General features: G+C 43.2%; 1 protein-coding gene across 10 annotated transcripts in view; it reads left to right on the top strand.

Annotated features, from left to right (window-relative positions):
- Positions 1-27,810, top strand: part of plch2a (phospholipase C, eta 2a) — a 324,151-nt gene that overhangs the window by 188,835 nt on the left and 107,506 nt on the right. For all 10 annotated transcript variants that reach the window (XM_073032106.1, XM_073032111.1, XM_073032109.1 and 7 more), the window contains 2 exons: positions 32-275; positions 3,719-3,848. In XM_073032106.1, the coding sequence (XP_072888207.1) occupies positions 32-275; positions 3,719-3,848 (374 nt within the window). The remainder of the gene's footprint in view (positions 1-31; positions 276-3,718; positions 3,849-27,810) is intronic.

The raw sequence follows: 27,810 nt of genomic DNA, 5'->3' as shown, positions 1-27,810 counted from the left end.
TGTTGATAATGCCTCCTCTCTCTGTCTCCAGTTTCAATAGATGCCATTCGAGAAGTGTGTGAAGGGAAACAATCAGAGATCTTCCAGCGGTATCCTGATGGGACCTTTGACCCCAACTGTTGCTTCAGTATTTACCACGGGGACCACATGGAGTCCCTGGACCTGATTTCATCAAATGGCGAGGAAGCACGAACATGGATTACAGGCCTCAAGTACTTAATGGCAGGGATCAGCGATGAGGACAGCCTGTCAAAGCGGCAGAGGACACGCGACCAATATCCTTTTCTGTCTTAGCCTCAGGCATTGCACTGATGTTTTAAACATTTTAGAGTGGTGGGCAGAACATGGGCCAGCTGTTAGAGCTGCTGTCCCATGCCTCCAATAATCTGAGTTTAATCCTGACCTCCGGTGCTCTCTATGTGAAAATTAAGTTCTCCTGTGACTGTGGGGTTTCTCTGGGTGCCCACGTTCCTTCACACATCCCACAGGTATGCGAGTTGATGGGTTAATTGGCCAATGTAGGTTGAGCCAAGGGTCTGATGGGAAAATGGAATTAGGGTAAAAGGGTGGTCTTGTTCACTGAAGCTCCTGTTTCCATGATCTTAATTGCCTTGGAATAGTTCCTTTCAACATTGACCAAACAGTGGCAGAGTCCTCGTGGGGCCAGCACTGAATGATAGAATTTCAGGAGGATCTGTTCAGTTCAAATTTATTGTCGTGGGCATACATGCACAGGGTATTAAAGTCATGAAAATTAACTTTTGGTACCAGAAGTACTTTACAAGCATAAATTAATATAAACTCAAATGAACATAGTCACATGTTCACGTCTGCTTCTGCTGTTGGTCACCTGATACATCTCTCCTTTGGGTGAAAGCACTTCCCACAGGTAAATATGTGGAGAGCAAATTCTTCCCTACCCCAATTGAATGAAGCTTGATCTTTAGTCAGTGAGAGCTTTCTGTCCATTGATAACTGATCAAATAAAAGTATCCAAAACCAAGAAAATGGATATTTTTAAAAATCCATTTTTTCCCTCCCATCTTTTTTGTCTATTCATTGATCATGGTAAATCTTGGAGCATCTATAACCAGTTCCAAGTCTACTACTGAGGTGGCCCAGATCTTGAGGTAAGCTACTATTTAGAGTATTCTTCCTTTCATTTAGGAATAAATCCCTGTGAGGGCCACCTCTTCGCTTATATTGCCTTTTGCAACTTGACTGTGGTTATATTTCATTAGAAGAGTTGAATGGGAAGAGATAACTCTTCAGAGTAGTGAAGCTAACAGAGGAAACCCCAATCTTTGGTGTCAACTCCCCAGGTGTGATACAGTCAATTCCCTCTCGCTGCTAATTTATCTTTATCACATGCCGTGTGCACAAGCTGTCTTGGTGTCTCATTTGAGATTAAATCAGCAATGAGACAGCGATGTTGAGAACAAACAATTTAAGCTCTCAGCCAATAAAACTCAGCCAGGGAAAGGCATGAAATGTACGGTAGATTGAAAGGAGGCCAATCAGGATTTGTGGATTGGGAACTGGTAAACTGGATTCTGGTGATTAGACTATCCTCTCCAGGATCCATTGCTTCAGAAAGGGTTAACTTTGTTTATTTATTTATTGGGATACAACACATAATAGACTCTTGTGGCCCTCCGAGCCATGCTGCCAGCAATCCCCAGATTTAACCCCAGCCTAATCACTGGACAATTTACAATGACCAATTAACCTACCAATTGGTACGTCTTTGGACTCAAAATGAAATTAGTAGTTATCAAATTGGGATGATTCTATGGCCAACTTGCAACCATCATTCCAACTCATGCTGACAGTAGGTTTTCCTTCAATTTTAAGGTAACCTGATATTCCATTGGGTAGCTTACAACTCAATTGTATGACAATTGAACTTTTCAATTTCAGGAAAAGGCTTTTTCTTCCCCTTTCCCACTACCACCAGTCCACCCAGCTCCTCTCTCCCTTTGTTAACTTTATCCATCTCTGCTCTCCTATCCTACCTGTCTTCCATCTACCTGTCATTTCATTTTCATCTGGTTCTACCTATCAGCTTCTGTCCATCCCTCCTCCACATTCCTACATTCTGGCCATTCTCCCCTAAATCCCTGCCCCCACAGGCACGACACAGCTTTTCAACTCAAATTATTGACAGTCCTTTTACCTCCACAGATGCTGCTTGACCAGCTGAGTTTTTCCAGCAGGTTGTTTTTTATACCAACATTGGTGCAATTTGATAAAAAAAAAAGGTATTCAACTCATCCATCACATCTAAAGCTATCTCTTTTAAAAGTTGAGATGTGAGATCATTTTATCCTTGAGACTTTTATTTTGCTTCATTAACTTCCCTAGAATACTTGTGGTCTAATATTAATTTCCTTTGCTTCCTCATTCTCACTTCTCTAGTATCTGGCACATACTTGTCACTCAATGGTAAATGTCCCTCTTCCTATTAATGACCAAGATAGGATGTAGAAAGCAAATATGAAGGCAAACATCAGAACCCTCAATCCTATCACATCACACTATTAATTTGAGAAAACTGTGGCTGATAATGGACAGCTGCTCAACAAAACACAAAATGGTGGAGGAATTTAACAAGTCAGGCAGTATTTATGGAGGAGCATAAATAATCGATGTTGTTCCAGCATCTGTAGAACCTCTTGTGTTGATTTACTCCTGCCTGTTTTCTCCATATTGAAACACTGCTCAGAGTAGAACCTGTATTCTAGGCGCTTTAATGTTGTCAAGGGTGTTACAGTCAGTGAGAAGGTGCTGCTTGGTGAATTCCCTGTATTTTAAAGAGAGCTTAGAATTTTTAAGACCATCAAGAGCAGCACACCCAGATGTTATATGAATCATAACGTATCTATTTCATCAAATCCCTTGCCTTCAGTACCTCAGTCATTCCAATTGCATCATTCAATCAACATCTCTTCAATCCTGACAATATTCCTCAATGTATCCATATGCTTTTCCCATTGTTTCACTGAGATCCTGCCCACTATAATCAGGGTTTTCTCACTATAGTGTCCAATCTCTGCCCAATATAACACTTAATCCCCTCAGAACACATCTTTTAATCCTTATCATTGTGTCCCACAATCAATTATTGTTGTAGTTGTTGTTTCTTTTCACACCTTGTAGCACATTGGACGACATTTTTGCCATTTCTGCAGCATTTGTCTGCTTTACGAGGCCGAGTTGCTAGCTCAACACTTAATCCAGCACGGATGGAAAGCGAGCAACGAGCCGGCTGGATTCGAACTCGGGAGCGTTTGAAGTCCGGTGCTGATGCCACTACACCACCAGCCAGCACAATCCATTATTACCCTAACCCTAAACCTAATTTTATTTTTCACTTCTCCCCATCTCGTAGCTCCAATTTCTTTTTGTGTCCCTTAATCCTTACAAATCTCAACCAAAATCCCCCAACTTCCTTAAATTTTCCTTAACTTTTCTCCAATTTAAATTCAAGGACTATCCATTTATATCTCATTTTAATAATGGGCTTGCCAAAAATCAAATCAAATTTGAACTATCTCAGGGCATCTCTGAAGCATGGTCTAGGAAAGACCAGGTATCCCATCAAACCCGTAGCATACCCAGTTCCACACCACACCACTTGGAGACAATTTCAAGTTCCTAAGCATTCCTAAATGAAGAGAAGGTATGTTTTTCTGGATTCTCTTTAACAAATTTTCATGTGGCTAAAGCAGACGTTTGCAGAGGCGGATAAAAATGGGGACGGCTGCCTAAGTGTTGGTGAGGTCCTGCAACTAATGCACAAACTCAATGTCAATCTGCCACGCCAGAAGGTCAAACAGATGTTCAAGGTAAGAGTGTTTCCTGCACATCCATTCATTTAAACTTTTCCCAAAGTTTAGGCTATTTTGAGCACAATACCGACTTAGACCTAACTTCTTCACCTTCCTTCTGCGTGATGGAGAGGAAGTTGGTATGGGTGGAGTGGGTGCTATTAGTACAGGAAGCAGCTTCATTTATATAGAGCCCTTCACATCCTCTGAGCAGCCCAAAGTATTTTGCAGTCATCAAGATACTGCAAAATGTTACACCCAAAAGTATAATCCATTCTTTAGTGATGTTGATTGAGTGATAAAGCATTGGCCAGATCAATGGGAAAAATTCCTTTTTTCTTCCTTAATGATTGCACGTTTTTTAACATCCACCCAGTCTGAGTCTTTGGTTCACAACTATTGTTGGCAGAATTTCATGTGGTGACAAGAAGGCGTACAGGAGTGAGGTAGATCAGCTGGTTGAGTGGTGTTGCTTGCACAAGACCAAAGAATTGATTGTGGACTTCAGAAAGGGTAAGACAAGGGAACACACACCAGTCCTCATCGAGGGATCAACAGTGGAAAGGGTGAGCAATTTCAAGTTCCTAGGTGTCAACAGTTCTGAGGATCTATGCTGGGCCCAACATACCGATGCAGTTACAAAGAAGGCACAATAGCGGCTATATTTTATTCAGAGTTTGAGGAGATTTGGTTTGTCACCAAAGACTCTCACAAGTTTCTATAGATGTACCATGTATTCCAACCGGCTACATCACCATCTGATATAGGGGCAAGGGGATCACTGCACTGGATTGAAATAAGCTGCAGAAAGTTGTAAACTCAGTCAGCTCCATAACGGGCCCCCAGCATCCAGGACATCTTCAAGGAGTGTTGCCCCTTAAAGGTGGCATCCATCATTAAGGACCCCATCACCTGTGATACCATTTTCTGATTACAACCATCAGGGAAGGAGCTACAGGAGTCTGAAGGCACACACTCAATGATTCAGGAACAGCTTCTTCTCCACTGCCATCCGATTTCTGAATGGACATTGAACCCGAGAACACTACCTCACTACCTTTTTATTTCACTTTTTACATTACTTAAGTGGTTCCATTTAATATTAGAGCATGTATACTCTAGAGATTCAGAGATTCAGAACAGGGTGCGCACTAATTTAAGACAAATGACAAAGTCGTGTGGTTTGGAATTATCCAGCAGAGACTAAATCATTGAATATATTCAAGGCCAATATATCCTGCAATTTACAGTTTTTATTATTATGTTTTGCAATATATCGCTGCTGCATAACAACAAATCTCACGACCTATGAAGGAGATAGTAAGCCTGATTCTGATTGGTCAACTTTCCTGAAAATCTCCCAAAAGTGTTCTCAACTTTTATTAGATAGTGTTCCTGTGAAACCCTCGGAAAAATGTAATACAAGGCTAAGTTATTGTTACTTGAGCTACCTAGAAGTGAACCAAGAAACTGGAATAGTTTCAATTAACTTACCATACAAACTAGATTCAAGCACTCCTCAGACGGGGCACATGATTCACCAATGTAATTACTGTCTTCATTGCTATATGGCTCTGTGGTTTATAGTCCATTTGTACTCTCGGTGCATCAGTAAATAGGAAATGGAGCAGAAGTAGGCCCAAGGGCCCCTTGAGTCTGCTTTTCTATTCATAAATACCATTGCTCTTCTATTCATGGCCTCAGCTCCACATTCCCGCCTGTTTCCCATAGCCCTTGCTACCCCTATAAACAAAAAAGACCTATCTTGGCCTTGAATATATTCAATGATTTAGTCTCTGCTGAATAATTCCAAACCACACGACTTTGTCATTTGTCTTAAATTAGTGCGCACCTTGTTCTGAATCTCTGCCTCTCAGTTTGAAATTCTCCCACAAAGCACAGCGTCCTCTCAGCATTGACCTTCCCAAGACCACATCAAATTTTTCAATAATATCATCTAAACTGCAATGCTTAAAGGGTTAAAATGCTTAACCTTTGGTCATAAGATAATCATTTCATCCTCAAGGAATTCACATCCGAGAACCTACTTTCAATACAAATACTTTTCTCCTTAAAAAAGGAGACCAAACTGTGTGCAGATATCCAGGTGTGGCCTTGCCAATGCCCTTTAGCGAGAAGACCTATAATGAAATGCAGACCATATTGAAGTAATACAGATATTGACACTGATGGTAGCTAGGTGTGACAAGTACATTTGGCCCTCCTTATCTGCGGATTTTGCATGCGCGGACTCAACCAACTGCGGATCGGGAAAACCCGGAAGTTCTCTCTCCAACACTCGTCGTTTGAGCATGTATAGACTACTTTTTCTTGTCATTATTCCCTAAACAATAGTATAACAACTATTTACATAGCATTTACAGTGATTTAGGTATTATAAGTAATCTAGAGATGATTTAGAAGTACAGGCAGTCCCCGGGTTATGAACGAGTTCCGTTCCTGAGTCCGTCTTTAAGTCGGATTTGAAGTCGGAACAGGTACATTCGGTATTATTTAGTGTAATTTAGTCAAACGTTTGTCTTTGTATATAGTACATATTTTACCTTTCTATGCAAATAAAACACTTAAGAAACGTATGTACTTCAATAATTAAACCACTGCATTGCTTAGTAATAATTGGAGCTTTCATGGGGGCAGGGCCTTTCACATACTCCATTAAAATTGTTCTGATCGTTGACCAACTGTAGCCTAACGCTTTTCCAATGACCGATGACATTTCACCTCTTTCCGATCGCTTTATTACTTGCACTTTATTTTCAATCGTGATCGTGATTATTTTCGTGAACAGAAACACTGCGGATTCAGAACTGCACCGGGTCCTAATGTCCACTGGACTGAGACAGGTTAAATAAGGTCCGGAGTTCCACTGGGTCCTAAAGACCACCGTATTGAGACAGGTTAAATAAGAGACTTGAGCATCCGCGTAAAGGCCCCCTACAGACCTCCTCAGTTTATGAAATCCCACCCACACATATGAATGAGTCGTTTAAGAGAGTGGAGGGATGAAATTATTGGCTGGTGGAGCTACAAGGCTCTTATGCTAATAGAACCAGGGCATTTCTGTGTGCCTATTTCCCCACACCCCACCAAGCCACAACAATCAGGGCCGGGATGAGGAAAGCTGAGTTTTGCTGAGCAGACTCATTCATTCACTTGAGGCAGTGAGGCCAGCTGAAGGCCACTCTTTCTGCTCCTCTTCACTATCCGACAGTTGTTTCTGTGATGATTCTCTCCCTCACTCTTTGTTCATTTCTGACTTTTCAATTACAAAACATTCAAAGGAATAGAAACCTGTTGCAACCTGGGGACTGCTTCTAGTTTGAATGATCCAGATCACTGTCTTGGGCATTAAAGCACAAGAGTCATCTGGAGTCATAGAACACTATAGCACAGAAAAAGACCCTTCAGCCCATCTAGTATGTGCCAAGCTGTTATTCTGTCTAGTCCCATCAATCCACACCTGGACCATAGCCCTCCATACCTCTCTTGTCCATGAACTTATGAAAACTTCTTTTAAATGTTGCAGCCAGCTCACATCCAGCACTTCCACTGGCAGCTTGTTCCACCCTCTCACTCCCCTCTGAGTGAAAAGTTCCCCCTCAAATTTCAACTTTCACCCTTCACCTATGACCTCTAATTCTAGTCCCACCTACACTTGGTAGAAAAAGCCTGCTTGCATTTACCCTATCTATACCCCTCATAATTTTGAATCTCTAGCAAATCTCTCCTCATTCTCCTACGGCTCCAGAGAATAAAATCTTAACCTATTCAAATTTGCCCTCTAACTCAGGTCCTTAAATCCTAGAACATTCTTGTAAGTTTTCTCTGCACTCTTTCAATCCTGTAGGTAGGTGATGAGAACTGCAAACTATACACCAAATTTGGCCTCATGAATGCCTTAAACAACTTCAGTATGGCACACTAACTCCTGTACTTGATACTCTAATTTATGAAGGCCAATGTGCCAAAAGCTCTTTACAACCCTATCTACCCATGACACCACTTTCAAGGAACTATGGATCTGTATTCCCAGATCCCTTTGTTCTACCGCACTCCTTAGTGCCCCACTGTGCCCACTGTGCCCACAAGTTCTATCCTGGTTTCTCCTTCCAAAATGCAACACCTTACAGTTGTCCGCATTAAATTCTATCTGCACCGTTTCAGCCCATTATTCCAGCTTTGGTAGTCTTCCTCGCTGTCTACTGCGCCCTCAGTGTTCGTGTTGTCCGCAGATTTATTGATCCAGTTTATTACATTATCGTCCAAATTACTGATATAGATGCCAAACAACAAAGGATCCAACAATGAATCCTGCAACCTATTACTAGTCACAGGCCTCCAGTCAGAGGGGCAACTAGTTACTGTCGCTCTCTGGCTCCTCCTGCTAGGTCTGGGTTCCCAACCTTCTTTATGCCGTGGACCCCCACCATTAACCGAGGGGTCCGTGGCCCCCAGGTTGGGAACCCCTGTGCAAAGCCACTGTTGAATCTAGTTTACTACTTCATCCTGAATGCCAAGCTACTGAACCTTCATGATCAGCCTCCCCTCCCGTGCAGGCCTTGGTCAAAGACTTCGCTAAAGTCCATGTAGACAAAATCCACTGCCCTTCCTTCATTGACTTTCCTGGTAACCTTAAAAAAACTACCTGTCAAAACCAAACTAATGGTTTGGATTAGGACATACATTTTGCAATGATGGTACCCATGTTGATAATTTTAAATGATGATATATTGCCCCCAGTTAGTCAGCACTAAGTATGAGTAACTGACCCATTAGCGTCAACATATTCTAGTTTCTTTACAGGTGTCTTTACCTCCCCTCCACTCTGCTTTTCTCAAGGATCACTCCCTCTGTAATTCCCTTGTCTGTTTGTCCCACACCCCACATCCCGACACTTATCCTTGCAAGCACCTAAAGTGCTACATCTTCCCATTCACCTCCTCCCTCACCTCCATTCAGTGGTCCAAACAGTCCTTCCAGGTGAGGCAACACTTCACCTGCGAACCTGCTGTGGTCATCTATTGTGTCCCGTGCTCCCGATGCAGCCTCCTTTACATTGGTGCGACCTCTTTGTCGTAAATTGGGGATCGTCTTGTTGAGCACCTCCACTCCATCTGCCAAAAGTGGACCTTCCTGGTGGCCAAGCGTTTTAACTCTGACACCCATTCCCGTTCTGACATGTCAGTCCATAGCCTCTTCTTGTGCCAAGATGAAGCCACCCTCAGAGTGGAGGAGCGACATCTAATATGCTGCTGGATAGCCTCCAACCTGATAGATTGAATATTGGTTTCGCTTCCATTTGAATTGTTTCCTCCCCCTCCCCTCTTCTTCTTTTCCCCATCTGGCCTTTTACCTTTTCTCACTTGCCTATCACGTCTCCTTCTCCTTACATTTCCCTTATGGTCCACTCACCTCTCCTATCAGATTCCTTCTTCTCTAGCCCTTTACCTTTCCTACCCACCTACAATCACCTTCTAGGTAGCCTTCTTCCCCTCCCCCCACCTTTTTTATTCTGTCGTCTTCCCCTTTCCATTTCATTCCTGAAGAAGGGTGTCGGCCCGAAACAGTGACTGTTTGTTCGTTTTTGTAGCTGCAGCCTGACGTTCTGCGTTTCAGCATTGTGTGTGTGTGTGTGTGTGTGTGTGTGTGTGTGTGTGTGTGTGTGTGTGTGTGTGTGTGTGTGTGTGTGTGTGTGTGTGTGTGTGTGTGTGTGTGTGTGTGTGTGTGTGTGTAGACTTCCTTGTGCTTATCATATTTTATTGCTGTTTGGAGAGCCTAGGTCCGAGGCAGTTAAAGTAAGGAAGAGGAATATAAAAACTGGGTTTGGAAGCAATTGATGATATCCTGTTGAAGAAAACACTTAGATTTATATAATGATTCATAACAGTTTCACAAAACCTACACAAGTTGCTTAGAACGATTTACAATGGCTTGATAAAGAATTAGATCATGTTTAAATGTGGTGGGAGATGCTTTTGGGAGTTTAGTCTCAAATCCCTCCTACATTATTTAATCTGTTCAACTAAAAGGCATGTGGTTCCAGGCACAGAGGAGCCAACTGACTGGAAATAAATATATAGCAAAAGAAACCAGATAGAAGTACAGAGATCAACATACTGGGCTAAAATAGTTTTATTCTGAGTTAGTTTTGTACTTCCTCATATAAAGAGGATGAATGGGTGATCTGTGGGAGTTTGCTACTGTATGAGGGAAGGGTAAGTTAAGGTTCCATCTCTGATGGCCACTAATGTGAACATCAATTTGATACGCTTTAACCTCGACGTTCTTCAAATGATCTTCCCCACTCCCATCGGCTAAGGAGGAGTCAATGGGGGAGGTTAAGCAATTTAAAGGGTTATTTAGGAAAATGAGGTGTTGCGTGAACATCTGCCCCCCCCTCTCACGAGTGTCACTGGACACAATGACACTGTGCAAGGTCTTCCATTCCTTTAAACAACATAACAGACAGCCTGCACTTTTCGGGTTGTGTAAATGAGTTTTGACGTAAAAGGTTTTCTTAAGGGTTCAGTATAATATTGTCTAGTTTCTTCAGCCTTTACAGAATTACACACACCATTAAGTAATGACTGTACTTAATAGCGAGTGCCATATGTCATTACCCAGCCCAGATGGTTGAGCCTAACACATAATCACAAGTGTCTTAAGGCCTATTTGAAGAGAGCTTAGCTTCATTTTTGCATATTCCATATTGTTTGTATGACCATCATTTTCCAAATCTTTTAAAACCTTTGTTTGGACTGGCATAGAGCACAGGTCCTTCAGGTCACGATGTTGTGCTGGCCTTTTAACCTACTTCAAGATCAATCACTTCCCTCCGACGTACCTTGCATTATTTTTTCATCCACAGTTCGAAGTAAAATTTATTATCATTGCATACGTGTTGCCACAGACAACCCTGAGATTCTTCTTTCTGCAGGCATGCTTAGCAAATCTATAGAACAGTAACTGTAAACAGGATCAGTGGACAATAAACTGTGCAAATGCAAATATAATTAAATAGCAATAAATAACGAGAGCGCGGAATAACAAGATAAAGAGACCTTAAAGTGAGACCATCCGCTGTGGGAACACCAGAAATAGAATGAGTGTAATTATCCCCTTGTGTTCAAGAGCCTGATGTTTGAGGGGTGGTAACTGTTCTTGAACCTGGTGGTACAAGGTATTAGTCTTGAGGCAATTGTACCTTCTGCCTGATGGCAGCAACGAGAGAAGAGCATGGGCTGGGTGGTGGGGATATTTGATGATGGATGCTGCTTTTCTATTGCAATATTTCATGTTGATATGCTCAATGGTTGGGAGGGCTTTACCCATGATGTACTGGGCCGAATCCACTACCTTTCGTAGACTGTCCTGTTCAAAGTCACTGGTGTTCCCATACCAGGCCGTAATGCAACCAGTCAGCACACTTTCCGCCACTTGTCCTCATGCTTATCCAGAGGTCTCTTATATGTCCCTAATGTATATTGTCTCTACCCACAACCCTAGTAGTGGATTACATTTGCACCCACCATTCTGCAAAAAAAAAACTATCTCTGATATCCCCCCCTATAGTTTACTCCAGTCCCCATAAAATTATGCTCCCTTGTATTATCACTTCTGCCCTGAGTAGAAGGCTGTCCACTCTATCATTGCCTCTTATCATCTTATACACCTCTATCAAGTCACATCTCACCCTCCTTCACTCCAAAGAGAAAAGTCCTAGGTTGCTAAACCTTTCAAGTTTAATTGTCAATAATCTGTACACATATATACAGCGAAATGAAACAGCGTTTCTCTGGGGTCAAGGTGCAAAACAGAGTACATTCAGTCACATACAGCACACAGTACATACAGTTGCAATAGCACATTAAGTCGCAAAAATAATTTTAGCCCAAGTGTCTGAGTGGTATGTGCTGAATATTAGTGGTGTACAGGATGTTGTCCTGGAGCCACTTTTCTACACGGACAAGTACGCAGTGGTTCCTGATCACAATCCAGCTTGTCTTCCATGGAGCGAACACTGGAGGGCAGCACTGACGGGAGAGTTGGCCTGCAGGGGCCAGCCCTCAACCCAGCATGAATCCAGAATGCTCTCTGTTCTCTTCCACACCTTCTCCCCTGAGTGACTGTAACTGATGATGTCACAACACGAGGGTCTGCTCCATGCAACAGCTTAGAGCACACAGCTCCCTGCCATTGGTCTCACCAATGAACCAATGAATCGGACTTGCAGTGTTTTATATTACCAATGTCCAATAGGGTCTTGCGATCCCAAGAAAAACGTTTTTGAAACATACTTGCACCATTTGTTGGACCCAGAGAGGTCACTGCAACCAAGCGCGCCACCATCTTACCGAAGGGACATGCTCCCTTCTACACAAGACATGCCCTTGAATCCTGGCAGATTCCTGGTAAATCTTTTCTCCTCACAATACTACCAACCTTTGTATCACCCGCAAACTTACTAATCCACCTTTCCATTTCCTCATCCAAGTCACAAAAGTCACAAGAGCAGGATCCCTGAACAGATCCCTGCAGAACACCACTAGTCACTGACCTCCAGGCAGAATATGCTCCATCTAATACCAGCCTCTGCCTCTGTGAGCAAGTCAATTCTGAATCTACATAGGCAAGTTTCCTTGGATCCCATGCCTCCTGACTTGCTGAATTAGCCTTTCATGAGGATCCTTGTCAAACATCTTACTTTCTTTTTAAATCTTTTTATTAATTTTAAGAAAAACATAAGTGAAATATGAATACAAAATGTTTGAGAGTACATAATTAATAGTTTAAATAGACAATCAGATATGTAATAATCAATATATAAGGCCTCCCAAACTCATAGTATTAATGTAAAAGAATTGAAAAAGAGAAAAAAAACCCCAAAAAAATAGATAATAATCGTCTATCCGCTTCATCTCAACGAATGATTGCATTTGTTACATTAATGGCTAGAAAATCTATTTTACTGAATTGGAAAGAAATTAACCCTCCAACTGTATTTCAGTGGTTTTCTCAAACTATTTCTTGTTTGAGTTTAGAAAAAATTAGAAGCGTGGTTTTTGATTCTTCAGTTAAATTTGAGGAAACTTGGAGACCATTTATTCAACATTTTCATATGAGTTAAATGGTCAAACATCTTACTAAAAATCCATATACACCATATTCACTGCTCTACCTTCAAATTGTTTCGTCACTTCCTCGAAGAATTCAATCAGGCTTGTGAGGCATGCCCTAATCCTCACAAATCCATAATGACTATCTCTAATCCTACTATGCTTCTCCAAATGCTTATTATCCTGTCTCTAAGAATCCTTTCCAATAGTTTGCCCATCACTGAGGTGATACTCACAGTTCTATAATTTCCAAGATAATCCCTATTGCCTATCTTGAACAAAGGAATAACACTTGCCACCTTGAGGATGCAAAGATCATTGCCAAAGGCTCAGCAAACTCTTCCCTCACTTCCCCTGAGTAACCTGGGGAATATCCCATCCAGCCCTGGGGACTTATCTATTGTAAAGTTTTTCCAAAAGTTCCAGCACATACCCGTTCTTAATGTTGACATGTTCCAACACATCAGCCTGTTTGACACTGTCCCTCCATTTATCACAGTCCCTCTCACTGGTGAATTCCTTAAGGATCTGTCCTACTTCCTCCAACTTTATCCCTGATCAATCCTACCCTCACTCTAGTGAAGCAAGTTAATTTTCATATAGCAACACATAATTTTATTGGGAAATTTTCCCTTCCCTGCTGCTTTCTCTTATGGTTTCTGATTCTAAGATAGACTAGTGAGTGACCCCTGTAGTCCAATCTCAGACCCAGTTAACTAGGTGATAACTGACAAAACCCATCACTCAGTGGGTGGAAACTGCGGCTCAATCTTTGTTCACCTTTAATTCGAGTCAGTGTTTGACATATCCGAGATCAAGGAAGTGGAGCTGTAAGTGCAGCCAGTTCCAATCTCCAGCTGGAAGACCATCAATGCACAAACAATTTTGACAGTTCACGGAGTACAATTGCCCACAATGGCTCATATACCCCTCGAGGTTTTACCCCCATCCTGACACTCCAGCCATTGCCTTCCAATGTGCTCTTCTTGTGGTTCCTGCCTTTTACCAATCAGAAAGTGAATCGCTTCTTTGTTCCCTAGTTGGATGCTTTCAAACCTAATGCTTCCCCGCCCTCCCAACTCCCCCTCTCCCTCCATCAATGCCTTTTGCAGGTAATGAAGAACACAGGTCGTAAACACAAGATGCTGGAAATCTAGAGCAACACACACAAAATGCTGGAAGAACTCAGAGGGTCCAACAGAATCTTTGGAGAGGAGTAAAGGACCAAGATCCTTCTTTAGGACCTTAATGTTTCTTTGGCCCATACAGAGCAATCACTTGAAGATTGCAGGCATCCCCAAGAGTTAGCGGCTGTGACAGGGAGTTATGCTGAATAGGGCCACTGGCTAGAATAACGGTTCCGTACCAGTCTCTTTCTATGGCAAGGAGTGAACTTAACCTTGATTAATTTCAAAATCGAAAGATGCAGGCTGTTGATAATATCTTAAGCACCTCTCCTCCTGCTGCTTTTGAAGGTATGAGTTCTTTCCCACCCTCTGAGCTTTCCTTGCACCAATCACTAGTTCTTTGCACCACCTTGAGTTTGTTGATAGTTAAGTCTAATCCATAATCAAACCCAGGCAGTCCCCAACTGTGAATACATATGAAGTTTAAGAGAAAGAGACTGAGATTAACCATCTATTGCAGATACAAGGTGTCAGGCAGGAAGGGAACAGAAGGATGAAAGCGAGGACTAACCTGTAACGAAGCTCAAAAGGAAAGTGAAAGATCAGCAAAACCAAGAGAATAGGTTGCAAAGGATATTCGGTCTAGTCAGCAGATTGAAACTAATCATCGTATATGATTCCCCACACTCTAGTGACCCTCATTTCCTTTCCTCTGTGGTTCACTGTCCTCTCCTTTTAGATTTCTTCTTCTTCAGCCCCTGACGTCTTCCACCTATCATCTCCCAGCTTCTTACTTCATTCCCCTCCCCACCCACCCATCTTCCCCCTCATCTGGCTTCACCTTTCACCCGTCAATTTATATCTCTTCCCCCACCCCACTGTCTTATTCTGGCTTCTGCCCCCTTCTCTTCCAGTCACAATGAATGGTCTTGGCCCAAAACATCAACTGTTTATTCCTCTCTCCATAGATGTTGCCCGACCTGCTGAGTTCCTCCAGTAATTTGTGTGTGTTTCTAAATGATTCCAGTAGCAGCTTGTACACAAGATGACTTGATGCCGTTATACATCCCAACATACGACACACTCCCAGTGAAATCTGGTGCTTTATCTCGAGATATCCCCAGTGAAATAATGATTGCAGTCAGATGTTTTACCTATCAGGGTTGGATAGGAAATAGGTCTGGGGGGAATTGTGCAAGTGGATTAAATGTCAGTTGGATTCAATAGGTAAACAGTTGAAATACTGAAGAAACATCAGACAGAACTGTGATTGTTTGATGTACGTGGGCAGCTCTGCTCCAGGGGAATCGGATTTCAGTGTTCAGTTGCAAAATGCTACCGACTTTAAAATAACTTTGCACCCAGACTTAATGGTTTGGTACACGACCTACAATTGTAACTAATCACATATTTATTATCCCACTTTAAATGTTTATTCTGGCTGGCACAGCCTTTGAGGTGTCTAGCTGCTGCGTGCTTCATCCAATTTCTCACACAATCTAAAGAGAACTCTCCTTCTTGAGGAAGCCAAGTTCTTACATAAAGGTCATTAGAAGCCATTACAATTAATTCAGCTTTGATTTGTAAAGCTGAGTAGTTCTCAGATCACTGGGTCGGAGGTTGGTGGTTTGATGGCCGACATATATCCTGACTCTCAGCAACTGACGACTTTAACACATCATTTACCCTGACTCTCGAGCGAGAATAGTGTTGTGCTAGCCGCAAGACTTTAATTCTGTCGTAATCAGGTGAACATTGAAAATTTTGATCTCTACAAAGAGGAGCTGCGTGTTCAACCATGGGTCTGTTTTTCCACACAACTACCACCTCCATCACACACAAATTGGAGGGTGTTGAATCTTTTTGTGCCTCCCTTTAGCTTAGTTAACAGCACCTCAGATTGAGATCATTCTAAGCATTAGATAATGTATTTCATGCCCAGCTTTTACATCATTTTCTCCTTTTTTTTTACATTGTTTTTCCTCGTTCCTACAACACAGGAAGCTATTCAGCCTTTGTGCCTCTCATAACCTTCCCAAACGACTATCCATTCATCCTGCTCTCCTGCTCCTACCTTATTTCCTCCAAATTCCTATTTTCCCATATTTACACATTCCCTTTGGAACGTAATTGTTGAATCTGCTTCCACATACCTTCCAAGTTCCGGACGACAGCATTATGCTGTACAACAGAACTTTTCTCATGCCCCGCTCTGTGATTTCCCCTCCAATTATCTTAAGCTAGTAACCTCTGGTTGCTTCCCTTTGCCTGTTGTAGTGCTTTCTCCAATAAAATGATCTTTCATTTCTCTCGGTCTTTCTGCTGGTCACTCTCATCTTTATTGTTCAAAGGAAATCGATAAAATACGTCACACTAGAGAGGGAGTAACTCAGATAGCAACCAAATACTCGATGCCTCGTGCATCTACTGAAAGAATCTCACATTTAGTGAGGCCCCTCTTGAGACCAATGCAGGCAAAGTGAAAGCCAGTATGGATGCAATAGGAGCAAATGGTAGGGAGGGGGTGAGTGGTTGCACAATGCTAGAGAGCATAGAAGACAGTAGAGGTGTGTGGCAAGTCTAAATAGGAAGCTCATAATTATAAAAGTGGTTAAACCAGGTCCTGTACAATGGAGAGAGCTACCCAAATACTAACATCCATTTCTTTTTACTTCAGTTGCTTGGTGTTGGGGCAAATTCATAGGCACTCGGTTTGCTCCTGGATGCCACCTTTTGCTTGTATTCAAAGGTGTAAGCGTTAGCTGTGGGGAGAGCATTGTGGTAGCCCATTTGCTAACTCCGGATTAATTGTAACACCATTCCTCATCCCCCGTCTCCTCCTCCTTCTCCTCAAATCAACACAGAAGTCTTGCTCCTTGGTGTGACTTGAGCTTCATGTTCTTGGTCAGTGGTCCTCATCCCCAGAAGAAGATGAATTAGAACAGACCATTCTGTAGAACAGCACAGGAAATGCTCTTTGGCCCAAAGTATTGCACTGAACTAACTTGTCATCAAATGCCCAACTAAATCCTTTTGTCTACAGGATGTCTATATCCTTCCATTTCCTGTACATTCATGTGCCTACACCTCTATTTTGTATTTATCTACCCCACTACACAAGGCAGCACATTCCAGGCACCAATCACTAAAAAACATTTCCCCCTTCACAGGTCCTTTGAACTTACCCCCTTTCACCTTAAATACATACTCTCTAGTATTAGACATCTCAACCCTGGGGATGCTGGCCGTCTAGTCTATCTATGCCTATCATAATCTTATAATGATCTATTAAAGCTCCTGTCAGTCTCCACCACTCACAAAACATCCCAGTTTGTCAAAGTTCTAAGTACATTTATTATCAAAGTATATATATTACATACAACCTTGAGATTTGCCTCCTTACAAGCAGCCTCAGAACAAAGAAACCCAATAGAACTCATTAAAAGAGACCATCAGAGACCCAATAAAAAACAAATTGTGCAAACAATAAAAGTAAGCAAATAACATTCAGAACTGAAGTTCACAAAAGCGAGTCACAGCCGATCCAGGAGTCTGTGAGTTGCAGGCCACGGCCTCAGTTCAGCACAGAGACGAGTAAGCCTTGCGAGCAGTGAGCTGAACACTAACCCGTCCCTCTCCTCCAGCCCCAACACCCTGACTTTTCCAATATGACCTGGCGCTGAATTCAGTCAAACATCGGCTTGTTCATTACTCACGGGACCGAGCCCGCCATCTTGACTTCGCCTCACTGCGGCTTTGCCACTTCAAATCAGCTCCGTCCACTCTAGCAAGGCCATACTTTGGCTCAGGCCGCACTGCCTCAGTTAGGCCTGTACACACCATGCTGTGACTACACTGTACCTCAGAGACTTCAGTTTACATCACAAAATTACCGGGTCATACAGGTGGTTCGAAGGCTCAGCTCTGAAAGGGGAGTTACAGGTTATTGATTTCAGTGATTGCTTACCAAAAAAAAGTGTGATTGATAGAGTAGTTAGTAGTTTTGTTTGCTGCCAGCAAGTCGTCAGAGTGTTTCACCAGGACCATCTTAAACTGAAAGATCCAGCCTCTCGTTATCACACGTGCCCTCTAATCCAGGCAGCACCTTGATAAACCTCTTCTGCACCCTCTCCAAAGCTTTCACATCCTTCCTATAATGGCATGAACAGACTGGAACATTATATTCCAGAGGCAGCCTAGTTTTATAAAGCTGGAACACATCCTCCTGACTCTTGAACTCAGTTCCTCATCTGATAAAGGCAAGGATGTGCCATTGTTCAGATGACTAAGGCTTTGTCTTCCTACTCAAGTGGATGGATTAAACCAGGTGGCCACTGAATGAGAGAAGATGGCGGGGTGTCCTGAGTCAATAGTTACTCCTCAGCCAACATCAGTAATAAAGCAGATTATCTGTGGGAGCTTGGGTGCACAAATTGGCCGCTACCTTTCCTGCAAAATGACTGCATTGGCTGCAAGGCGCATTGATGTATTTGGATGGTATGAGAGGCACTGTATAAGGGCAGACCTATCCTTTGAAAACCAGTGGTTAAATGTTGCCTAAGAGATCCAAACACAAGTGTATTTTCAGTGGTGCACACCATGTTCGTTAAGGAAAGTGAGTGAGAAAAACTATATGCTGAATTTTCAGCAGCTCCACTTATCTCCTGTGATACTTCACCACCGCTGAGCTTAAGGCAGGCTTGTCCTCATTTGCATAGTCATTAATATTTTGCATTTTATTAATTGCTGTGTGAAACTGATTTGAAAATTTTATATCTCAGAGATGCATGAAATTATCAATTCCTTAATTCATTCCGCTTTTACCAGTTGATAGAGAGTGCATACTGAGATTCCAGTAAGGAAAGCCAATTGGTCCATTGTGGCAACACCAACACAGTTTCCTTAAAGTGTCTCTAAAGTTTTATTTTTGTTTTGCTGCTGGGGGTGGGGGCCCCTGCATCAAGACTCAATGGCTGCAGAACTCTCCAGCATCACACTTCATAATCTGTCTTTCAGCAACTTGTCTCAGTTCACGTAGCAGTGTAGTAGTGTGATAATTTGAGTCGAGTATGATGTTCTCCCAAGGGGTTATTTCCTTAACAGAGAATGTCTGTGCATGACTTCATTTAAAGTGAGGAGGTTGATGCACGGGTAGTCACCATACAGATTGGTGTCAGGGTCCAGTGGCATGGAATTCAAGATGACTGGGGGTCCTTCGCTGTTGCAGCCTTCACTGCCATTGTGATATGTCATCATCTTCTGTTAGCTCCACCATTGAGGTCTTGCTTGGACCTTCCAAGCTCTTTGTCTGGAACCTCCTCCTTGACCTTACAGACATGGGTGACCCCACCAGGAGCTAAGGTGCAGATAGTAACACTCTCGGGATCTCAGGAACTCACAAACCATGACAAGGTGACAATCCTCAGAGAATGAGAAGTCCACACACACTGCAGACATCTCTGAATGTCATCTCTCCTTCACCTCCATTCAATGTTGAGAAGCCCCAAGATTCCTGTAGTGTCTTTGAGTTCTCGTAATGGGCATCAGACTGCTGACCCTGTAGTTGCCCTGAATGGCTCCTTCCAGAACAAATCTTGTTGCCAAGTGCCTGATCTGTTGAAAGTCTTGAGCTGTTTGATGAGAAGCACACAGACCTTGTGCTCCGTGTTCTTCGGGGCCCAGTCATCTCTTTATGAAACAGAACTAATAATGTTGCTAGGTGACCTGGCCTTTGTTTATTGCCAAAGATACTGTTTTAAAATTAAGTCAGCAGTGGAGCAAATGTTATAACTGACCTGAAAATATGAAATAATGCCCTTAGGAAGCTGATAATGATCTTCTTGAAATTGTTTGTATCTCATCCTTGCAATGTAATATGCAGTGTTTATGATAAGACTTTAATTAAGTTGGCAGGAAGCAGGATTCATGGGGTGTGACTTATGCATGGAGAGAGTCCCAGCACGAACCCATCCTTTGAATGAAGAAGTACTATCTGATTTTACTCCCATTTTGCCCAGTACTTTAAAAAAAAATTCTGTCATAGAGCACATCTTCAAGGAGCGCTGCCATAGCAAAGCAGCATGCATAATCAAGGGCCCCCACCAACCAGGCCGTGCTCTCTTCTCGCTGCTGCCATTGGGAAGGAGGGACAGGAGCTTAGATCCCGCACCATCAGGTTCAGGAACAGTTATTACCCTTCAACCATCGGGTTCCTTAACCAGCGTGGATAACATCACCCACTTCAATACTCAACTGATTCCACAAGCTATGGGCTCACTTTCAATGACTCTACAACTCATGTTCTCCATATTATTTATTTATTTGCTGTTTTCTGTTGGTTTGTTTGTTTATCTTTTGTTATTTGTTTTTATTTTGTATTTACATAGTTTGTTTCCTTTTGCACGTTAGTTGTTTGTCCCTCTTTGTGTGTGGTTTTTCATTGATTCTATTGTGTTTCTTTGTCTCTACTATGAACGTCCACAAGAAAATGAATCTCAGGGTACTATATGGTGACACATACGTAGTTTGATAATAAATTTACTTTGAACTTTGAACCTTTACCTCCTGGATTATTCCAGATGGAAGGCTAAGTGTAAGATTTCACAAATAAAATGGCGGGGGCAATTTATGTTTAAGAAAACTCATTTATTGAACACCAAGAACTGAACACAAAGCACAGTAAAAATACTTTACGTAATTACCTCATCACGTCAGAGCAGCCTCTTAAAGTGAACCTTAACCCAATATTGGTGGTTATGAAGTACAGAGTGTACTTTTCCAACAATTACATTACCCAATATGGCCTCCCCAGAATTAATTTAAACTGTCATTGTGAGCCTGTCTGGAGCTCGGACGAGATGCCCACAGTGGATGAACGAAAGGCACCTCTGGCTCATCCAGAGGTGTATTGACATGCTCATGGTCATGTCACAACAGCAGGGGAATGGTAGCGGAATCGTCCAAATCCTGGTGGGCCGGTTTAAGGCGATCTACTAAAACACATTCAGGTTTACCTCTCTTACCTATGATAAAAGCCTTCTCCCCGTTCCAAAAACGCAGAATGGGCCATTGTAAGGGGGCTTGAGGGGATGTTGGTGTGCATCATTGTGGACAAAAATGAACAGGCAGAATGTAGATCAGCAGGTACCGAAGAGTGCTTTGCGCCTTGATGGGAGGTAGAATTGGTGCCAAGGAGTTGAACTTACTGATGAGGCTGGAATGCTGTTGAGAGACCGACCAAGCCAAGTGATCGTGGCATCAGGAATAAGATCACCTGGCATACGTAATGGATGTCCTTATACCATTTCAGCCGTGGTCGACTGCTGGTTCTCTTTTGGAGCTGTTCTGAGCCCCAGCAGGATCCAAGGGAAACAATCTTGCCAATACTCATCCATCAGGGAAGCCTCAGGGCAGCCTTTAAGCAGTGGCAAAACCGCTCGCTTAGGCCATTGGGCTGCAGGTAATACACCATGGTGTGATATAGCCTAATGCTGAGCTTCTAGGCCATCGCCGCCCAGAGATCTGATATGGATTGTGACCACAGTCAGAGAAATATCAGATGGGATGCCAAACTGAGCAATCAAGTGCTGATGAATGCCCAAGCTACATCTGCAGCCATCGTCGATGCTAGAGGGAGAACCTCTCACCACCTCATGGTACGGTCCACCATGGTACGGAGTTCTGTGAAACCGTGGGAAGAAGGCCAACAAAGTCCACATTGACAAGGTCGAACCATCACTTAGGGATCTCAAAAGTGCCTCAAGCTGCCTGGACTTTGTTGTTAATTTTTGCCCACTGGCTGCAGTCCAGTCAGTTCAAATTGAGGCCAAGAAGCTCACAGTCCAGCATGCCGTACTTCCTTTCAGGGGACGGAAAAAGGCAAGTGGCTACCACACACCTCTGACCAAATATTCGTGCACAGCACCTGCAGCGCAGTCTGAAGCATCAGCAGTGATGGCTATAGGTGTGATGGGGAGCGGTTACGGCAACAGGGTCACATTGGAAAGAGCTTATTTGGTATCATTAAATGCCCTGGTCATGTCCCGCTGACCAATCAAGCATGTGACTGGGGTACTGCCATTAAATGCACAATACAGGGGAAGCATAATTTCAGTATCTCTCTGAATGAAGTGGTGATAGAAATTCACCATGCCTGAAAACTCCTGTAGGTTTTTTTAGTAGTGTGGGGTGGTGGGAAATCCATTATAGTGGCTACCTTTATAAGAGGGATTTCGCACCTTCTGCAGAGATGCGATGGCTGAGAAGGTCAATGGTTGACAACCCAAACTGACATTTAGCAGGGTTAATAATCAACCCGTGTTGGCTTAAGTGATCGAAAAGTGTGTGGAGATGATACCCATGTTTGGATTTAGATGCACTGGCGCCAAGTATGTCATCTAGGTAAACAAAAAGAAGATCTAAGTCTTTTAATACAGAGCCTTGTAAAGTTTATGCTGGATTTTTCAGCCCCAATGTCATGCACAGAAACTCAAAGAGCCCAAACGGTGTTATCATAGTTGTTTTGGGAATGTCCTCCGAGCACACAGGCACCTGATGTATCCCCTAACTAGATCGATTTTAGAAAAAAATTAACTTTCCGGCTAGTGCTGAAAAGTCCTGGATGTGTGGGACCGGGTAACGATCGGGGGGCAGTGGCCTCATTAAGGCAGCAACCACCATCAGACTTAGGGACCGTATGGAGGGGTGAAGCTCAGAGGCTATTCAACTGGCATACAATGCCAAGTTGGGAAACTCAGCCTTTGCAGTTGCCAGCTTTACTGGGTCCAGTCTACGTGTGCGGGCATTGACTGGCAGCCAGCTGTAGAAATGTGGTGCTCACCCTTTGTTTTGCATCACCTGTCGTGCTCTGTAGGTCTGAATCCTGCTGCTGTTGGCAGCCTCCAGCGAGGTTTCGTCACTCTTTGCCTTCTCATTCATGGGCGACGCTGGCTGCACATTCACTTGATCACTCATGTCACACAGGAAGTGTTGCCCTGAAAGGACGTCTGTAACGAACACTGGATGACCCTGGCAGCTGGATGTCCCAATGCACTGGCGCTGTCTAAGCTGCAAGGTGGTCGGCATTTCCTAGCATTTGTATCGAAGCGGGCATGGTAAAAGCACAGACTTGGGGTTGTCTCTTTCACAGCCGCGGGCATCCTTATGTCAGGAGCCTCGCTGATCGGGCTCATTGAGGTAGAGAAAGAAGGAGGAATGACGCACCATTGCTTGGCTGATATAGACTATGAGCCATTTTAGCATGCTCCCTGTAGTCCTTCATGGCTGCATTGGTGTGGGCTAAGCAGACTTGATCAAGCATTTGCCACATGAGGAACTCTTTAAAAATAAAACAAAGATGGTGAGTTTCCAGGACAGACAGCACGTGGTCCATTTACTCCAACAGCTTAGCTTCACGGAGGCCAGGCAAGGAGAGCAATTGTTTGGTGTGCTTAGACTCTGATGGTACAAAAGTCTGTAAAAGGTGAGTTTTCAGCATTAAGTGCTCGTCGTGTTAAGGCACTTGTTCTTGTAGGCTGACCACTCTCACAGCTGTGGAGTTACTGAGCGATGCTGTCACATAGAAATACAGTATTTGGTATTGTCGGTGGAGATTTCTCATAGAGCAAGTTGGGTTTTGGCTTGTACAAACCTAGCAACAGCATTTTGCTCCCAAAACTCCAGCAGTTTCAAAGTGACGGCATTAGCCGACATGTTCAATAACTCTGAAATCATCCTGGAACATCAGGGTCACCAATGTAGATTTTTACAAATAAAATGGCGGAGGCATTTTAATGTTTAAGAAAAACTGAGGCAATTCATTTATTGAACACCAAAAGCTGAACGCAAAGCACGGTAAAAGTCCTTTACATAATTATCTCATCACGTCAGGCCAGCCTCTTAAAGCGAGCCCCAACCTGATATTGGCGGTTGTGCATTCTGAACGTTTCCACCAGTTACATTACCCTGCATAAGGTTCAGACTACATCACACTTATAAAAATAAAAAGAGCAGATTAAAGAGGCTGCAGAGAGGAGATACAATGTTCTGAGCCTTTGGATTTGGGGCAGTGTCAGCTGGGACCACAGGAGATACAAGAAGCAAGCATGGGTTTGACAACTGTTCCTAGGATTACAGCTGGAAAAGCTATCAAAAAATTTCATGCGGCGGCTTCACTGTTCACCTGCCAGTGGTTTTCTGAAGAACCCACACTGGCTTTCCAACGCCAAGGGCTTTTATATGATGAGTGATCCCTGCCCAGCAGGGCTTGGTGGCTTAGCGGTTAGCGTGACGCTATTACACCTTTCCAGAGTTCAGAGTTCAATTCCAGCGCCACTCTGTCAGGAGTGTCTGTACGTCATCAAGGAATGCATGGGGTTTCTCTGGGCCCTCCGGTTTCCTCGTCATTGTAAATTGTCCCACGAGTTGGTCAGGGTTAATCGGGTTTGTAGAAGGTTGCTGGGGCAGTGTGGCTCGTAAAGCTGGAAGGGCCTACTCTGAACTGCACCACAAAATAAATAACCAAACAAACAACTAAATAAATGAAGTTTCCCCATCTACAGAGGGTATGTGCATGCATTTTAATTTGACTCGTCTTGTAGGAGCATTTTAACATCTGTTAATTATTCACACATTCACACACGCATATGTGTACATACACATATATGCCTTTAATACACATGTGCATGCACACACAATCACATGTGTAACTACAACACATACATACAGACATAGACACACACACATTCATATCATTAAAGAGCTTTGTGATTATGTGACCAGTGACAATTTGTTGAGCCCAGTGCTCCTGCTTGCATCCACCTTGCACTCCTGCAAAAACACTCCAATATGTTTTGTTCCACATTTTGCCTTTAACTCTTGAAGTCCACAGGCAACCCTGGAGGACTGGTAACCCTGGGAGAGATATAAAAATAGGGCAAGGTTGATCAGGTTAGGACTTCATTCCCTAGAACATAGAAGATTGAGGAGAAGTTTGATAGAGGTGTACAGAATTGAGGGGTATAGATAAGGTAAATGCAAGCAGGCTTTTTCCGCTGGGGTTGGGTGAGACTACAACTAGAGATCATAAGTTAAGAGTGAAAGATAAAATATTTAAGGGGAGCTTCTGTCAGAGGATGATGCAAGTATGGAAAGAGATGCCAGCAGAAGTGGAGGATTTAGACTTGATTGCAATAGTTAACAGAAGTTTGGATAAATTCGTGGATGGGAGGGGTATAGAAGTCTATGGTCTAGGTGAGGTTTGAGGCAGAATAACAGTTTGGCATGGACTGGTTGGGCCTGTTTCTGTCCTGTAGTGCTCTGTGACTCTACAAACCCAAATTCTGCAAATGCATTGTCCTACAACCGGCAACAAGATGAAATACCCCAAGCTACTGTGATGGTTGGAATGATTGTGATTGCTTGCAGACCCTAAGCGCCAAAATATGTTCTTCATTGGAATGTGGGAGCCTTCATAAGAACCCAGAAACTGGCTTTGGATTAGCATCTCAAGTGAAAAGCGGCCCTCCTAATATACAATATATCCTTACAACAGTGCAGAAACCAGAATTACAAGCTGGAACTTTGCATTGTGCTCTCTTTAAATCAGGCAGAATGGCAGCTTGGATTTCCACAAACTCATTTATTATGCTGATGAACCGTGTGCTATCACTTACTAAATAATAGAGACAACAAATTTGCTGCCAGAGGCAACTTGACGTCCACTGATTTGTTTTCGCTGCCGATTATTTTTTCTGCTCAGATTATTGCTGCTACCTTTTATGTTCCTTTATTTGTCATTATGTGCTGCACATATTCAAGTGGTCATTAACTCAGTGCAGAGCATCTGCACGCGATAATGTTTCCCATTACTGGAGAGTGAGTGCACTTTCAGTTGTCAGAAATGATTTGGGTTTTTGGGCACCATCTGAATTCCAACAGTAGTTTATCTCAGAGAAAGCAGCATGCCCCGTCAACATTAGATATTATCCTTGGGCACAACTCATCCTATGCAGTGTCTGTCCATTGGATACTGTCCAGGCATCACATTCATCCTGTTGATAATTATCTGTGTTTATCTCTTCATCTTGTTCTCTTGCCACAGCTTTATATCTATTGCCCTCATTTTCTTTGTTACGCTTTCTCTTTGAAAGTGAGCTAGTGCTTGACTCGCGTCATCCCACTCTCTGCCGTTCTCTCTTACGTCTGTGTTTGCCTTCATCTTGCTGGGTACACCTTCCCTTGTACATTCTGTCAGACTTTAGTCTTGTTGTTTCTCAGTCCACCTCTGTCCATTCTTTGATCATCAATCCCTTTCTCTCTCTCTCACTCACGCCATTTTCTCTATTTTAATTTTCAGTTCTTCCCATTCTATCTCCAGCCTTTTTTTGTGTGTTCTTCTTATTTTCAAATCTTCTGTGTCCAAGAAGATAGTAACATTTAAGGGTGTTAAAGGTTACGGCAGAAGTCAGGAGCATGGGGTTAAGAAGGATAATAAATCAGTTATGATGGAACGGTGGAGGGGTCTCAATGGGCCAAATGGCTGAATTCTGCTTCTGTGTCTTATGGTCTTAAAGTTTATCTCATCACAAGTTTGACTTGAAAATGTTGAGTGGAACACTGGGACACTCTCATTTGTTCAAAACCAGAACTGAGTCCTAGTGTCTCAAAACTCAAATTGAGATAATTGACAGTGTCTGGAGCTGAGCTAGTCTGAAATCAGCATTACCTTCCTTCTGAACTACACTGTCACCCCAGGGCTCTGGAGTGGGGCTTGAACCCTGTTTATTCCCAATCAGATATCACCCATTTCATACACAGCCGACGACTAAGGAAAACTGGATCATGATCTCAGGTGATTTGGGGCAGGCATGAGCAGAGGCTCCAGCTCAGAGATGGGAGTTAGGCTGAAGGAGATGCCTGTGTGAATATTGGATGGGGAGTCAGAGGTCAGGTGAGGAACAGGGATGTTGGGGGAGTTAGAGGCCAGGTCAGAGTCTAGGCCTCTGGTCCACATTTGAAGATCAGCAACATGGGAATGGAACGAAGGACATCCATGCCCAATGATGGGTCGACAGACTAGTGAGGATGATGGCTGCTGACCTCCCCAGGCCAGTGAATCATCGGTGGGTTCCGGGATCTTAGTTCCATACGGGCAGGAAGCCCGAAGTCAGGTGACTCCCTCGGAATATGAGTCAGCAAGGTCGGAGTTTGAGGCCTAGTGTTTGGGGACCCGGCCAACAGAGAGTCTGGAATTTGATGGCTGGAGTTCACAGTTCTCATCCATGATTCTCATTCAACATTATTGGCGGGTCCTGGGGTCAATACTGAAGGTCAATTGGAAGTCTAGAAGTCGAGGCCTGATGGCTGAAGCCCTTGGTCTGTGAGTCTGCAAGTCCACTGGAGAAGTCAAAAGCCCAATGTCTGCAAGTCCATGGGTTCTCTGGAGGCCTAGAGACAGCCTGTCCTGAGGTTGGAGGACTGTCTGTGTCTGTGCTTCGGTAGGTGGGTGGATGGGAGCAATGGGGCTTGTTTTGCTGTTGTCTTGTTGTTGTTGGTGTTTGTGTTGTTTTGCAAACATTGTGGGCATGCTACATTGGCACTGGAATGTGTGGCGACATTTGCAGTCTGCCCCCAGGTTGTGTTGGTTGTTAATGCCAATGGCATCTTTCACTGTATGTTTCAATGTATGTGTGATACATAAACAAATCTGATTATTGA

Source organism: Hemitrygon akajei, chromosome 29, assembly GCF_048418815.1.
Source record: "Hemitrygon akajei chromosome 29, sHemAka1.3, whole genome shotgun sequence".
Lineage (NCBI taxonomy): Eukaryota > Metazoa > Chordata > Chondrichthyes > Myliobatiformes > Dasyatidae > Hemitrygon > Hemitrygon akajei.
This window is presented reverse-complemented; position numbering and strand designations above follow the sequence as displayed.